This window comes from Bos grunniens, chromosome 2 (genome assembly GCF_055505025.1).
Source record: "Bos grunniens cultivar Pamir isolate PY7600 chromosome 2, Bosgru_T2T1.0, whole genome shotgun sequence".
Taxonomy (NCBI): Eukaryota; Metazoa; Chordata; class Mammalia; order Artiodactyla; family Bovidae; genus Bos; species Bos grunniens.
Genome location: NC_141166.1, coordinates 102,269,534 through 102,285,548, shown reverse-complemented (window position 1 = coordinate 102,285,548; position 16,015 = coordinate 102,269,534). Strand labels below are relative to the sequence as shown.

General features: G+C 34.1%; 1 protein-coding gene across 4 annotated transcripts in view; it reads right to left on the bottom strand.

The window, feature by feature from the left end:
* Positions 1 to 16,015, bottom strand: part of SLC4A10 (solute carrier family 4 member 10) — a 343,004-nt gene that overhangs the window by 118,649 nt on the left and 208,340 nt on the right. For 2 of the 4 annotated variants that reach the window (XM_086369819.1, XM_086369792.1), the window contains exons 7-8: positions 8,730 to 8,821; positions 7,673 to 7,762 (exon numbers count right to left, since the gene is read on the bottom strand). In XM_086369819.1, coding sequence (XP_086225945.1) covers positions 7,673 to 7,762; positions 8,730 to 8,821 — 182 coding nt within the window. The remainder of the gene's footprint in view (positions 1 to 7,672; positions 7,763 to 8,729; positions 8,822 to 16,015) is intronic. The other 2 variants (XM_086369812.1, XM_086369802.1) reach the window with 1 other exon arrangement.

The window sequence follows — 16,015 nt, the reverse complement described above, 5'->3', positions numbered from 1 at the left end:
TACATTGAATATTCTAGTTTTCTGCTCAATACTTTTCAAAGATGCTTTTCAGCATTAGAAATCTTGAAATTTTCAGGGTGAAAAGATTATGTGTTCAATTAAATGCATATACTCTAATCATAATTTAATTAGTATTTGCCAATATATTTAATATTTGTATACTACATTATCTTAATTTTGTACATAATACATTTCAATTAATATGTAAAATATGCCTATTTCAAAAGAAACATAATCAAAATTTTCCTTATAATATAAATTATGACTTTAGTATTCAACTTTATCTTAATTGTTCTATATCCTTCACATTTTATAATTGTCCTGATCAATCTTCAAATTTAATTTCTCATCAGAGTATTTAGATATGGCAGAGTAAAGGAAACAAGAATAAAAATATTAACATTTGGAGTTGCTGAAGAGCCACAGCTGAGTTTCTGATATGAAATGTCTATGACTGAAATGAATGCACACAAAACAAATCCATCATTAATAAAAAGAAATGCTTAAATGGTGAAGTGTGAAAATGAATGTAAAATATTCAAAGAATAAGTATCAATTTTCACATAGAGAGCCTCAGTGAAAACCAAGTAGTGATTTTTAAAGTCACTTTTATAAAGCCTATTTTTTATTTCTAATTCATTGACTTGCTTTTAATGGAAACCTATTGGTAGGTAATAATGATTGCTATAATAATTCTTTCTATGCTCCAAATGAAATGGAGACTAAAGACCAAAGTGGGAATAGGAGAGAGTGAGGCAGAGAGAAGGAAAAGACAGAGAAGGAGAAAGAAGGAGAGGGAGGGAGATGAGAAGATGAGGAGGAAGTGAAAACAAAGAGAGGAGAAAGAAGAGAGAGACGGGGCGAGAAAAGAGCTCTCATAAATACTTGAGATCAACAAGACTTTTTTGGGGGCCAGATACTCCTTCTGTTTAATGATTTTCGAATTTTTTTCAAGCAGTTTAAAATGAAAAAAAAATTAAAACTTTTAGGAGGAATAACTTAGGGAGTCCATAGCCAGACTATAGTGACTATACTAAATTTGCTGCTTTCTGAAATCAAGACCTCAGCACTCTAGTATAGAAGGTTTATAACTACTTAATTTTCTGTGAGATAAAGGTGCCTCAAAACATAAAATCCATTATATGAAATATTTATTTTATCATAAGGATTAAATATAAAAATAATCTAGTATGCCACTAAAATGTCAAATAGAAGTAATGTTCTAATTTAAAGAAAAAAAAAACTATTTAACAAAGCAAAACTGCCTATAAAATTTGATGAATATTATAAATTTCAAAAATTTTAACCTATAAATATATTTCCAAATATACATTTGTAAATTTGTAATATCCATACACTATTAGCTCTGTGAGAAAAACATTAAATCTCCACAAGTCTTTCAGAGCCTAAAAAACTAAAATAAACTATTAAGTTTTTTCCCCCAATAGAAATATGATATTAATACACTGGAACAAAGAGACAATAGCTTTTTAAGAAAATCTACAACTGGTAAGCAATATGAGTCATATTGGTAATATCTGTCATAACTCTAATGAGAAGTTTGAGTTCAACCTGGAAGACTGTGTAAATTCCTTTATTCAATATATCTGTCATAACTCTAACGAGAAGTTTGAGTTCAACCTGGAAGACTGTGTAAATTCCTTTATTCAATATTTCCTGACATATGCCATAACCTTAACTACTGATGTCTGTGCCTCAGGCACGGGGCAACTACACACATGACTGCTTTAAGATTTACTTTAATTAAATCAAGGAGTACCTAGTACGCTGTGTGCATGTGTGCTAAGCTGCTTCAGTCATGTCCAACTCTGTGTGACCCTATGGACTGTAGCCCGCCAGGCGCCCCTGCCCATGGGATTCTCCAGACAAGAATATTGGAGTGGGTTGACACGCCCTTTTCCAGGGGACCTTCTCAACCCAGGGATCCAACGTGCATCTCTTGTGTCTCCTGTATTACAGGTGGGTTCTTTACCACTAGCGCCACCTGGGAAGCCCACCTAGTATGCTGCTACTGCTGCTGCTGCTGCTGCTGCTAAGTCGCTTCAGTCGTGTCCGACTCTGTGAGACCCCATAGACGGCAGCCCACTAGGCTCCTCTGTCCCTGGATTCTCCAAGCAAGAATACTGGAGTGGGTTGCCATTTCCTTCTCCAATGCATGAAAGTGAAAAGTGAAAGTGAAGTCCCTCAGTCGTGCCTGACTCTTACTGACCCCATGGACTGCAGCCTACCAGGCTCCTCCGTCCATGGGATTTTCCAGGCAAGAGTACTGGAGTGGGGTGCCATTGCCTTCTCCAACCTAGTAGGCTAAAGTAGCTTAGTTTTATAGAAGAAAATACATGGTCCTTAAATTTTGTTTTTGCATTATATAATACTTGATATATCATTGATTGATACCCGTTACTTAGAAAATCCACTAAAATATTTAGAATTTAATTTCAGGATTAGGAAATTTATTCTGATTTAAAATGTAACAAATTATAGTTAAATAACATATATCAAAAGACCCATTATATTATTGTAATACTCTATGCTATATATAGTATAATACTATACTAAATACTAATATATATAGTATAATACTATTCTCCAGGCCAGAATACTGGAGTGGGTAGCCTTTCCTTTTCCCAGGAGATCTTCCCAACCCAGGGATCAAACCCAGGTCTCGTGCATTGGAGGCAGATTCTTTACCAGCCAGCCACAAGGGTAGCCCAAGAATACTGGAGTGGGTAGCCTATTCCTTCTCCAGAGAGTCTTCCCAACTTTGGAATCAAACTGGGATCTCCTGCATTGTAGGCAGATTCTTTACCAACTGACCTATTAGGGAAGCCCACTCTAAATTATAGTACTTATTATTCTTGGACTAGTCATATATTTGGGGGTAATAGATATATATTATCTACTTATTTTATTATACAATTATATATTATTCCTGGGATAGCCCTATATTTTTATATTTATGTTAACATACAATTCATAAAGAACCTTATTTGGCAATCTAACTTTTAATACAACAAAAGGTCACATTTAAGGACCACAGTTTAACTTTTTATAAAACTACAAATATCAAAAATAGCTCTGAGGAGTTAGGTTGACCTACATTCCTAAGACAGTCCTCAAGTGGACTCAAATATGGAATAAAGAAATCCTGGAATTTTCTAGTCCTCTGAAGAGAATCTTGAAGAAACCAAGCTATATACTCATGGATCTGGACTTATACTCATGCATCTGGGGTCTCCAGACCTTTACACTAGGAAGGGAAACATGTTTTATTCTGGTTATTTGACACTTAAGTTGTGAATGAGAAACAGTTATATCACTGGGGAACAAGGTTAGACCAAAGATAATGGTGGAACCATAAGTGTCTGGACAAGCTACACACTAAGATGTGAAGGAAATACCCATGAGTCTTTAGGGAGAAAGTTTAAGTCTCAAGCCCATTGGAGAATGTACAGGAAAATGAATAGAAATTCCCTGGGGAGACATGGTCTTGTAACACTAACCAGCGAGTGATCTCTAGTAGCTCTCTTAATCTGGGATTCAGTTTTCTCCCCTTCTCAATGAGATTTTTAAGGTTTCCTAAAATTCTAGGATTTTATAATGCAATATATTTCATACTTTAAAGACTGATGATGAAGGGAGTTCCTTCTACATAGAAAATAATGTGGCAGTTCCTTTAAGTCACTTGAAATTAAAAGAAGCCATCAACATTTGACATGAGCCATAGTCAGATCATGAACTCCTTATTAACAAATTCAGATTTAAACTGAAGAAAGCAGGGAAAACCACTAGACCATTCAGGGATGACCTAAATCAAATCCTTTATGATTACACAGTGGAAGTGACAAATACATTCAAAGAATTATATCTGATAGACAACAGTGCCTGAAGAACTAGGGACAGAGGCTCATGACATTGTACAGGAGGTAGTGATCAAGGCGATCTCCAAGAAAAAGAAATGCAAAAAGGCAAAATGCTTGTCTGAGGAGGCCTTAGAAATAGCTGAGAAAGGAAGAGAAGAGAAGGCAAAGGAGAAAAGGAAAGATGTACCCATTTGAATGCAGAGTTCCAAAGAATAACAAGGAGAGATAAGAAAGCCTTCCTCAGTGATCAATGTAAAGAAATAGAGGAAAACAATAGAATGGGAAAGACTGGAGATCTCTTCAAGAAAATTAGAGATACCAAGGGAACATTTCATGCGAAGATGGGTTCAATAAAGGACAGAAATGGTATGGACCTAACAGAAGCAGAAGATATTAAGAAGAGGTGGCAAGAACATACAGAAGAACTATACAAAAAAGATCTTCATGACCCAGATAACCACAATGATGTGATCACTCACCTTGAGCCAGATATCCTGGAATGAGAAGTCAAGTGGGCCTTAGGAAGCATCACTATGAACAAAGCTAGTGGAGGTGATGGAATTCCAGTTGAGCTATTTCAAATCCTAAAAGATGATGCTGTGAAAGTGCTGCACTCAATATGGCAGCAAATTTGGAAAACTCAGCAGTGGCCACAGCACTGGAAAAGGTCAGTTTTCATTCCAATCCCAAAGAAAGGCAATGCTAAAGAATGTTCAAACTACCACACAATTGCATTCATCTCACACGCTAGCAAAGTAATGCTTGAAATTCTCCAAGCCAGGCTTCAACAGTACATGAACTGTGAACTTCTAGATGTTCAAGCTGGTTTCAGAAAAGGCAGAGGAACTAGAGGTCAAATTGCCAACATCTGTTGGATCATCGAAAAAGCGAGAGAGTGAGAGAAAAACATCTACTTCTGCTTTATTGACTATGCCAGAGCCTTTGACTGTGTGGATCACAATAAACTGTGGATAATTCTTTAAAAGATGAGAAAACCAGAATACCTTACCTGCTTCCTGAGAAATCTGTATGCAGGTCAAGAAGCAACAGTTAGAACTGGACTTGGAACAACAGACTGGTTCCAAATAGGAAAAGGAGTATGTCAAGGTTGTATATTGTCACCCTGCTTATTTAACTTATACGCAGAGTATATCATGTGAAATGCCGGGCTGGATGAAGCATAAGCTGAAATCAAGATTGCAGGAGAAATATCAAAAACCTCAGATATGCAGATGAAAACACCCTTATGGCAGAAAGTGAAGAACTAAAGAGCCTCTTGATGAAAGTGAAAGAGGAGAGTGAAAAAGTTGGCTTAAAACTCAACATTCAGAAAACTAAGATCATGCCATCCGGTCTCATCCCTTCATGGCAAATAGGTGGGGAAACAATGGAAACAGTGAGAGACTATTTTTAGGGGCTCCAAAATCACTGCAGATGGTGACTGCAGCCATGAAATTAAAAGATGCTTGTTCCTTGGAAGAAAAGCTATGACCAACCTAGACAGCATATTAAAAAGCAGAGACATTACTTAGTCAACAAAGGTCCATCTAGTCAGAGCTATGGTTTTTCCAGTGGTCATGTATGGATGTGAGAGTTGAACCATAAGGAAAGCTGAGCACCGAAGAATTGATGCTTTTGAACTGTGGTGTTGGAGAAGGCTCTTGAGAGTCCCTTGGACAGCAAGGAGATCCAACCAGTCCATCCTAAAGGAAATCAGTCCTGAATATTCATTGGAAGGACTGATGCTGAAGTTGAAGCTCCAATACTTTGGCCACCTGATGCAAAGAGCTGACTCCTTAGAAAAGACCCTGATGCTGGGAAAGACTAAAGGCAGGAGGGAAAAGGGATGACAGAGGATGAGATGGTAGGATGGCATCACCAACTCAATGTAGATGAGTTTGAACAAGATTTGGGAGCTGGTGATGGATAGGGAAGGTTGTTGTGGTGCAGTCCATGAAGTTGAAAAGAGTCAGACACAACTGAGCAACTGAACTGAACTGATCAACATTTGGGAAATAATAAAATAGTCATATATATAGTCAAATAATAAAATAGTCTCTATGTCAGTTTAAAAACACAACATATCTGCTTTTTAAAAGCATTATAGGAATCAAAAAAAATGAAACTGACAATTCAGATTATATTCAAAAACACTCCTAAATGAGTAAGTTTGATGGGCCTAACCACTGGAAGGGTTAAAAGATACATGGTTTGAATGTAGATAGAACATAGGATAAAGTAACATGAAATGAAAAAAGACTTTTTTTCACCTTCATATTTCAAAATTCTACCAGGGTTTGGAATCTACATATTAAACTTAAAACACTTAAGGTAATATGTAAACTAACTGATTCACTTTGATAAATTTACTACCAATCTGAAATCCCTAGGTTAAAAATCCTTAACTCATATACTTGCAAAATCTGGCACTAAAGTCTCTTTCCATAATGATGTACCACTTTTGTTATTTCCAAATTCTACTTCTCTACCCTTCCACAATATAAGGTAAGAAGTATTACTTTGCTGGGAAAAAAAAAAATCCAGAGCCGAAGGTCTGTTCAAATTGCCTTGAACTTCACAGGATTCATTGTACACATACATCCAAGACACTGTTCAAGACACTAAAGATCCAGTAGAGACCAAATCACATTAAATTTTGCTCTAGTGTTTACTTTTGGCACTACTGTTTCCACTAATATCAACAACAATACAGCAATAATAGTAGTAGCCACATTTTATTGAACACCCAAAGGGTTTGCAGAGAATTAGACGGTTAGATAGTATCACTGACTCAATAGACATGAATCTGAGCAAACTCCAGGAGATAGTAGAGGACAGAGGAGCCTGGTGGGCTACAGTCCATGGGGGTCGCAAAGAGTTGGACAGTACTCAGCGAGTGAACAACAGGAACACTATAAACCCAGCACTCTGACAGGCTCTCTCTATTTTCTCATTTAATCTTCACAAAAAATTATAAATAGGTATTATTCTTATTTTACAAGTGACAAAGGTGAAGTTCAGAGAACTTCTCCAATATCAGGTAGCTTGTAAATTGTAGAGTTAAGATCCCATACTTGTTCTCAAAAAACATGTTCTTTTCAATGTGCCATGCTATGGGCAAGACACCAAGAAATACAGATGGTTGGCACTGCAGAGAGAGCTCTAGAAATTTAACTTTCCCATTAAAAACTGGAGTGGTCCAGTGATCTGAAATGTAACAAGAAAGTAAAGGATTAAAGAAAACAAAATCTATGTTTCACTCTTTTATAGTTCAAATTGTTCTAGGGACCCTGAAGATAAGACTACTGTCTCCCATTGGCTATATTCATTTTCTTTCAAATGTGTTGAAGCATTTTTGAAGGCTGCAAAAATAGGTCAGACAACTAAAAGCAAAATGATATAGAGATATAAAATTCAGTGTCAGTGGGTTATATCCCTTAAGAAAAGGTAAAAGGTAATTTATTTGAAAAGATGTGATTTATTATCACTGTTTTTGAGAATGTTCACTGTGCCCTTGTTATACTGTTAATGCTTGCACAAATAAGTAAGCAACTTTTTATGTCATTGCTTTTAAGATATTTCAAATGAAGAACATCAAGAAATTAAATGTATGGCAATTTTCAACAATTTTATTCCAACTTGCAGACGAATGAAGATGTAATGCTTGAAAAAGATATTTTTTGGAGCAGAAATGGAATGCACTTGAACTGGCTTAATATTGAGTCACACGCCTCCATACAGTGAGATGAGCTTCGCGCCACTGTCGAAACAGAGCCCAAGGATGCCCTCACCTCTCTGTCTTGCTGGTGTGGAGGTCCTTTCTCATGTCTTTGTTTCATCCCACATGGGCTAGTATGCCCCTTTTGTTGGCCTCCCAGCCCCTGCACGCATAAGTAACAGACTTAAGCTGGTACACCATGCTCCCACAGGGACTCTGCCAGGCACCAGAGGGAGAGCATGCACGTGACTAGATCCAGACAATTGGGGCCTTGGCAGAGGGGTTCCGAAACAGCAACAAGGGGCTGGTCGCTATTACTCTTTTCAGAAGCTTGATGCAGGCAACCTCCTCTACACTGCCTCCCATTCCCATCTCCTCCCACTGTTAGAACCATTGCCAGTGCTAAGGACTTTATGGGGGAAAAAAAAATTACTCTGAGGTACCGCTGTTTCAGCCACTTCAATAAAGAAAACTGTTGACTCCCTTTATTTCTGGTCAATATTAAAATTCTTTCATGATTGTTTAGTTTGCCACAGCCTACAATAGCACATATAGGACATTAGGAATTTGCTAAGCAAAGTCACATTATTTTCACAGAACACATTCAAATCAATGATTTTTCATTTGAATTGTCTCCAATTAGATGGATCCCTCAAGAGAGTCAGTCTTTATTATGTTTTTATTCAAAATTCTGTCAGTCTTAATATGTTCTAGTGTTTTTTAACACTAATGCCTTTCTCTTAATTACAACAATGAAGCTTTAAGTTATACGATTTACTTTTCCACAAATAGAGGGGGAAACAATTTTGAAAAATGAAACCAGTGAAAGTTTTAAACAGTAAACATCTGTTAAATTCCCTGTGAAGTTCAGTTATCCTTTTTACTGGAAGAGATGCATCATACCAAGTGGCTGAAACCTGAAGACTATGTGTAAAATCTACACATTTGATTTTACGAATGGGCAAAACATTACACATGAACTTAAATGCTAACATTATAACAATATCAAGCTTTGGCTAAGAAACAAAACATACACGCATGCAAAAAATTGTGTCAACACCTCTTAAAATGGTTGGTAATATCTAGTAACAACTTAACAGACTACTTAAATTAGAGGGAGAAAACCTTACCTTGCTGAAATCAACTGTGCTGTTTTCCCTGCTCACATCATTTTTATTTTCAACACAGGCTGGTGCAGACTGAGGAGAAACAACCTGGCCTGCTAAAGAGATTGTTATTACAAAATACAAACAATTACTTACATAATTCTAGACATACTGCATGCAATATGAATTAAACTAACATAGGTTTTTTTAATGAACTTATGAGGTAAGCATGAAGGGTCAATATAAATAGATATCAAGAAATACAAATATTCTTATTTATCAGTTACAGATAGAAATGGGAGAATTCAGTCAAGGAGATGAAAATTCATTCTCAGATTAAAACTAAACAGTTACTCTCTAAGAAGAAAGAACAACTACAAAAATGATTTTAATCTAATTAGTCTTGAAACATCAGTGATTTTTAAATTTTATCCAAAACTAATGATATATATACATCTCTTATGATCTAAACTCAGACTGAAGAATTTTATAGATAATTTTTTTTAAAGAGCAAATATTTAACTGAAAAGTACATAGTGTATTTACAGTTTTCTACTGCATCTGAAAAACAAACCAAAGAGAAAAAGTTCTTTGACAATAGCTTTTGGAAATTTCTGTATGAGAGATTCAGTTAGAAATACCTTCACCTATATTTTACAAATACTGTATATATATTATGCTTCTCACTATTCAACTGTGTAAATATATTGATATTAGTCTGCAAAAGATCAATAAATTTGAATTGTATTTGTTTTCCATTAATACTAACTAGCAACTTAATTATTTTGTAGTCTTTATCCCATTAAAAGAAAGATTATGATATTAGTTAAGTGGACAGTACAGCTAAGAACGTCACAATGGTTAACGAAGGGTAATTACATTTCATTATTCACTAAATATGAAGTATTCTTTTCAGTCACATTATCTGAAATCTGTTCATATTTAGCAATTAAGTTATAAAAATAAATGTTTGCTTAATCTCAAATGTATCTCTCTTTTCCCTAACCTATTGCTATCCTCACTTGTTATTTTTACTGTGATATGAGTAATGACAATCCAGCTTTGAAGCCTTGATCATATTTTATGACCATACTCAGTTACTCCAAAATACTGCTCTTATTCCCCACTGTCTTAGATGGTAATATTCTCATTTTTCTGCCTAACTCTTCTCTCTACCTCCCTAAATCCCAACTTTATTCAAAGTTTACTTTTAGACTCATCTCTATAATCACTGCAGTCTGTATATAACTGAAGTTCTCTAAACTGCTAGTGTGCATACACATACTACTTCTTTAAATTCTCTCTTGAAATCCACTTATCCATTGATAGCTAGAAATTACCACGTGTGATGTAAAACACTAATAATTTACTTTCAAATATTACTATCATTTTGCTTTTTGAACATTAAGCCTTTCAGGCAGGGGTCATTTTTTAATAGGTATAATTTTTATGGTTTAAAATTATTATCTTGCCAGAGAGTAATGGGCTTAAGATTCTTCTAAAGTTTAAATATTTCACTGCTTTCATTAAACAAAGTAAAGTAACATATTTGATGAAGATTTTTTTTAATGATTTTAAGAGAAAATTCACCTTAAATCATGTATACCAATTCTGATTACAGCAAGTTCCAAAAATTATATTTTAGAGAGGTGACAGACTTAAGCTTCAGCAGTTATTTTCATTCTCCCATTTCTAACTGCAGTGTGCAGCTATGGCTGTGAACTGTTCATTAGCAGACATTTCATTTATCATTCTCAAAATAATAACTATACTTAAAAAAAAACCTTTTACATAATGCATTTGTGCTACTAACAGATGTCTTCAATCACCAGTTTCACATCATTTCTCCATATGAGTTAGAACATTAGATATATTTAAACCTAAATTTACTGAATGTTCCATAAAGCTGAATGGTGAAATTCAAGGCATGGATAAATTAAATAAACATATATCTGCTTTCTTTTAATAATTTATTTCATGTGATAGAAAACCACATGGAAGAACAATTATTTTACTCAATGAGCAGACACAAAAATAGTCAACTTAATAAAAAATCATCAACTTTAAAGAGATTTCATGGGATAGAAAATATGCTGCAACTTAAAATTTGAAGAAATTGCACAGCCTATGTTTTCACATATATACTCCAAAAGCAGACTATTTCATAAATTGCCTTCAACTCATGAGATATGTTTTAAAACTGGCACTTGTATTTCCTCTTATAAACATTCATATATTTTGAGATTTACTGTTATTCTTATTTTAAAAATTTTATAAAATATACCTCATAAAGTTGACCATCAGGAAGGGATTTGAAAAATGTTTTCTATAACTGTTTTAGTGATGTGGATAATAACCAGCGGAGAGTATTTAACTAGCAGGAGACATATTAGATGATGATAATTTTCCTCCTAGCTCCGGATTCTAAGTATGTGCATAGAATTCATATGCCAATGCAGGGGACAAAAAGTATAAAAACTGTAAGTTTGTGACATATGAATACAACCCAAAAGTTTGATATCACTCATATGTCAGTGATAATAGTTAACTATTAGCAAATATTAGTAAACACATTTAATCTCATCAAAGTTTAAAAAGTACTCCAACTCTTATTTCTAGTGTGTATGTTAATTTGTTAAAATGAAACAACACATATTAAATGTATATACTTTAAGGCAGTATCTGAAAGTGACAGGATACAGAAAAATGCACAGGTATAATATCATTATTGAAAAATTAAACACGAGGTTTGGTTTAGGTTATTTTGAAAAAATTGAAGCCTTTAAATAAAGCTTAAAATTTTATTTGTTCTATCTACCTACCACCTGTCTAAAATGTGCACATGAACTACAGTCTATTTAACTACTGAAAATTTCACAAATTAAATCAGTTTTATAATTCTGTTATCAACTATCTTTTTCTGTCTAAACACTGATTTCTTTAGTTTATTCCAGTTATCACTGCCTTTCAGAAGAAGGTGATGGCTTAGATTTCAAAATGACTCTCATTAACTCAAATATTATTACATAAGAAGAATCAGTAAATTTAGGTTTTGAAAGAGCCTCCCTTTTTTTCTCATTCATATCTAAAGCAATACTAGTTCACAGAATACAATTTTCAGGTACAGGATTTTATACTCAGCCAGAAGTGAATATGTTTCCTAAAAGGATAACAAAGAACTTGCTAGGATTTTCCCCACTCCAGGATGAAAGAGTATAGAGTTAGGATTTAGCATTCACATACACATGTAGCTGCTGCTGCTGCTGCTAACACTTTAGTCATGGCCAACTCTGTGCGACCCCATAGACGGCAGCCCACCAGGCTACCCTGTCCCTGGGATTCTCCAGGCAAGAACACTGGAGTGGGTTGCCATCTCCTTCTCCAATGCATGCATGCATGCTAAGTTGCTTCAGTCGTGTCTGACTCTGTGCGACCCTACGGACAGCAGCCCACTAGGCTCCCCTGTCCACAGGATTCTCCAGGCAAGAATACAGCAGTGGGTTGCCATTTCCTTCTCCCATACACATGTAGAAGTTCTATGAATGCTATTTTTATTATAATTTTTCCAATCAATATGCCACAGTGTTTTTGAACACACATGTTTTTGCCTGTTTCTTTATATTACCTTCACTTCAACCATTGATCACTGTCCATTTTAATATATTCTATAAGTAAATGTCATTGCAATATTTAATCAATTTGTTATTATAATATCTAAATAACATTTAGAGATTAAGATGATTATCCAAAAAAAAGACATTTATTAACTTAAAACTTTATTATATCTAGGGTAAATTATTCAAAAACTGATGAATTAGCTAAAAATTAACTGAGACCTGTTCATGATTGGGTTTCCCTGGTGACTCAGATGGTAAATAATGTGCCTGCCATGCAGGAGGCCTGGGTTCAATTCCTAGGTCAGAAAGATCCCTTGGAGAAGGGAATGGCTACCATTCATGATTATTTAAATGTAAACACTTAAGAAACCAGTACTTTTATTTTTCCAACCTTTCAAATTCGAAGAATTCACCATCTTAAATCCAAAATTTCAGTATTTGTTATACATCTATATCAAAGTATATATTACATAGTATTCATATCAACAACTGCTTGAATTGATTTTCCTTTGTGTCATGAATTCATTTTTTTCCTCTGGACCTCCATGTAGGGATCATATATAAGTTAAATAAAAAGTTATTATATGCCATGTACTTTTTCAAGGCAAATCATAAAATAGGTATGGGCAAGCACAGGAGGAAACTGAGAGCAATTCGAGCAACCTCTAACTAGAAAATAGAAGCTCTGCTTGTTACACAAAAATTTTTCACCAAGTCTGTTGTGAGACTAGCAGAATCATTTCCCTCACCATAAAGTTGTGGGGGAGGAACATGAGATTATCTCAAAAGAATTAGTTTTTTTTTTTTTTTCACTTTAAGTAGTGTCAATATCATTAAAGCCTCTCAATACTGAAACACAACCACAAAAAAGTTCTCAAAAAGATGATTAAAATTACATTAATTCATTTAATTCCTTACTTATAGTTTTCTTCCTCTTTAAATAAATTATGTATATAAAACAGCAGCCTTTAAATCTCTATTTGGCCAAATTCAAATCAGTAGGAGAAAAATATATCACTGAAGTAAACCAGTATTTTCTATTGCTTAATCCACTGAAAATCACATGTAATAGAAGGAAACTGGGATGAAGACATGGAGGTACAATACTGTTAACCTATAGACCAAGCTGGTTTACACTACCTCAGAAACCTTCAACGCATTTAGAGTACCCAAAGGGTAGGAGATGAGGGAGGTACAGAGATGAGATGAGCCTGTTAGAGACAGACACAAGACAGAGCAAAATAAAGAAATATAAAAATGAATGACAAAGTTACATACATGTGTAACAATACATTTATCCATGGGAATAGAAAACATGAAGAAAGAAAGGCTTAAATATTTAGAAAATGTTGATTAAGTGAGCTATACTTCAAAAACATGAAAATATGCACATAATTAAACTTGGAGAAAAATTAGTATGTCTGAAAATAATTATGTAACATAAGAAATAAATTTAAACACATCATCCTAGAAATATTTTTGCTGTTAAGACCTACTTTTGAGTTTCCAAAACTAAGTAGCAACAGTATAGTTTCTCAACAGACCAAACGAGTTATGTCAACGTCATCTTGATTTTTTTTTTTTGAGAAATGGAAAATACTTTTATTATATAATGTTTGATTGTATCATCTACATGAGTTTTTAAATGTTTTCTCTCAAGTAATTCTAAGAATTATTATTCTAGCTTTTTTTTTCCATCAAGGTTAAAACATTATAAATGGATACTTTTTAAACTCTTGATATCTCTTATGAGGTAACGGTATTTTAAAAATAAGAAAGCACATAAATATGTAAACACATAAAACATTATATATCTGGAAAAAGTACAGCATTTGTAAAAGATGCAATTATAAAGCCATAATACTGATTTTTAAAGCCATAAAAAAAAAATCATTCACAATACAGACGTGTACATCACTTTAAGGGCTGAAATCTGTGCCGGCCTAAAGAGTCAAGTCATTTCATCCTTCCAAATCTAAATGTTCTCCAGAAACCTACAGTTTTGAAAGTAAGTCAGAGACCTTCTGCTCTGCAATTCCTTTTAAGATCCTAAATAAAAGGTACAACTGGAAAGTGTTCAGAACAGGAGAGAGAAAAGATAAGTGAAGGAAAAGAAATAAGAGAATTATTAGTAAAGGAAACAGTGGAATGAAGACACCCTACACCTAAGGAAACCAAGTTATTTTTTTAATGTAAAGGTTACCACAAGGGTAATAATATTTTAGAATAGATTTGTAATCCAGAGTCTCAAAAATACAATTGAATGTATGATCTAAATGATTACTACAAATACTGATATATCTTGCTTTCTAAATCATTAAATACAAAAGCCTTTGTTTTATTTTGGAAAGTCCTTCCAGTTTCAAGAAATTATTCAAATATCTTTATATATTTGAGTACTTTCCACAGTATTCTTTTGAGTTCTAATGTTAAAGAAGATATGAGCTTTCTATTATCTTTTTGCTGTTGTTTTGCCAGATAGAACTGTCACTTTTTATTGAAACATCAGAATCAGACATTTAATTCTCACAGTTTTGATGCTTAATGAAAAGTGAAAGTTAAACACAGCATGGTGGCATTAAAAATGCATGGTGAATCCATAACATCCTGTGTCTTAGCCCTTAAGAGAATGTGCAGTACACCAAGAAAAAAATTATACAAAGAAGTTAAGCTAGCATACTTGGAGATAAGATTGATACATGATCACAAGTTACTAAAAAAGGTATGAACAAAATACAGCAGATGGGGAGAAGAGCAACAAAATCACTACCTTGTAAGTCTAATCACAACTTGGGGAAGAATCCCACTTGATCTTCAGGTTGAAAATGTCTAAACGTTTAACCCTTGGGACTACTACCAAGGTAGCATGTTCAAGGAACAGGTCAACCAAGGAAGCAGAAACTTTATTCGATATGGCTCTTTTATAGAGTTCCCTATACAAGTATCAGTTTGTTGCTGAGGGAGTATCAGTTGTTTCACTTCTATAAAGGTATTATATTATATAATGTTTTATATATTATATAATACTTTAAACAAGAGGGGGCTTGTTTCCATCCCTCTACTTGGCAAGGAAAACGTTTGCTGTTTTCTAGTTTCTAGGAAATCCTCACTCTATTTAATTCCTATAGTTTTAATTTTCAAAAGTCTCTTTTGCATAAAATAGTGAAGAGATTTTTTTAAATAATGAGAATATTATCTTTACCATTTTGGATGTATTGAAACCCTTTTGTATCTCTCTGTAGTATACTGCAGAAACAAATGTAATCTCTATTACATATCTTGAAGCAGAACATCAAATCTATATTTATAGTGAGTATTTATTTAGAGTGAACCAGTTTTTAGAGTCCATAAGTAGATTGAGAACCTTAGTAATAAAGGTCTTTCACCCTCTTTTTCGCTTTCACTTTTCACCCTCTTTCACTTCTGGATAGGAGATTTATTTCTAAATTGGTGATGTCTATTCACATTTTCAGAATTCTTAACACACATAATTATGCAAAGTGTGTGAGGAGGCAAAACAGAGTCACAGGGAGGTGTTATAAGCCTAGGCTTAGAAAACCACTTCTGACAGTGTACTTTATGATGATACTTAATTGGGTGTATGCATTTTATTAGAAATGTTTCCAAGTTTTTATTACCCTAATATATGCCTCAAAAAGATCTTATGTGTTCAGATACAGACTGATTTTACAG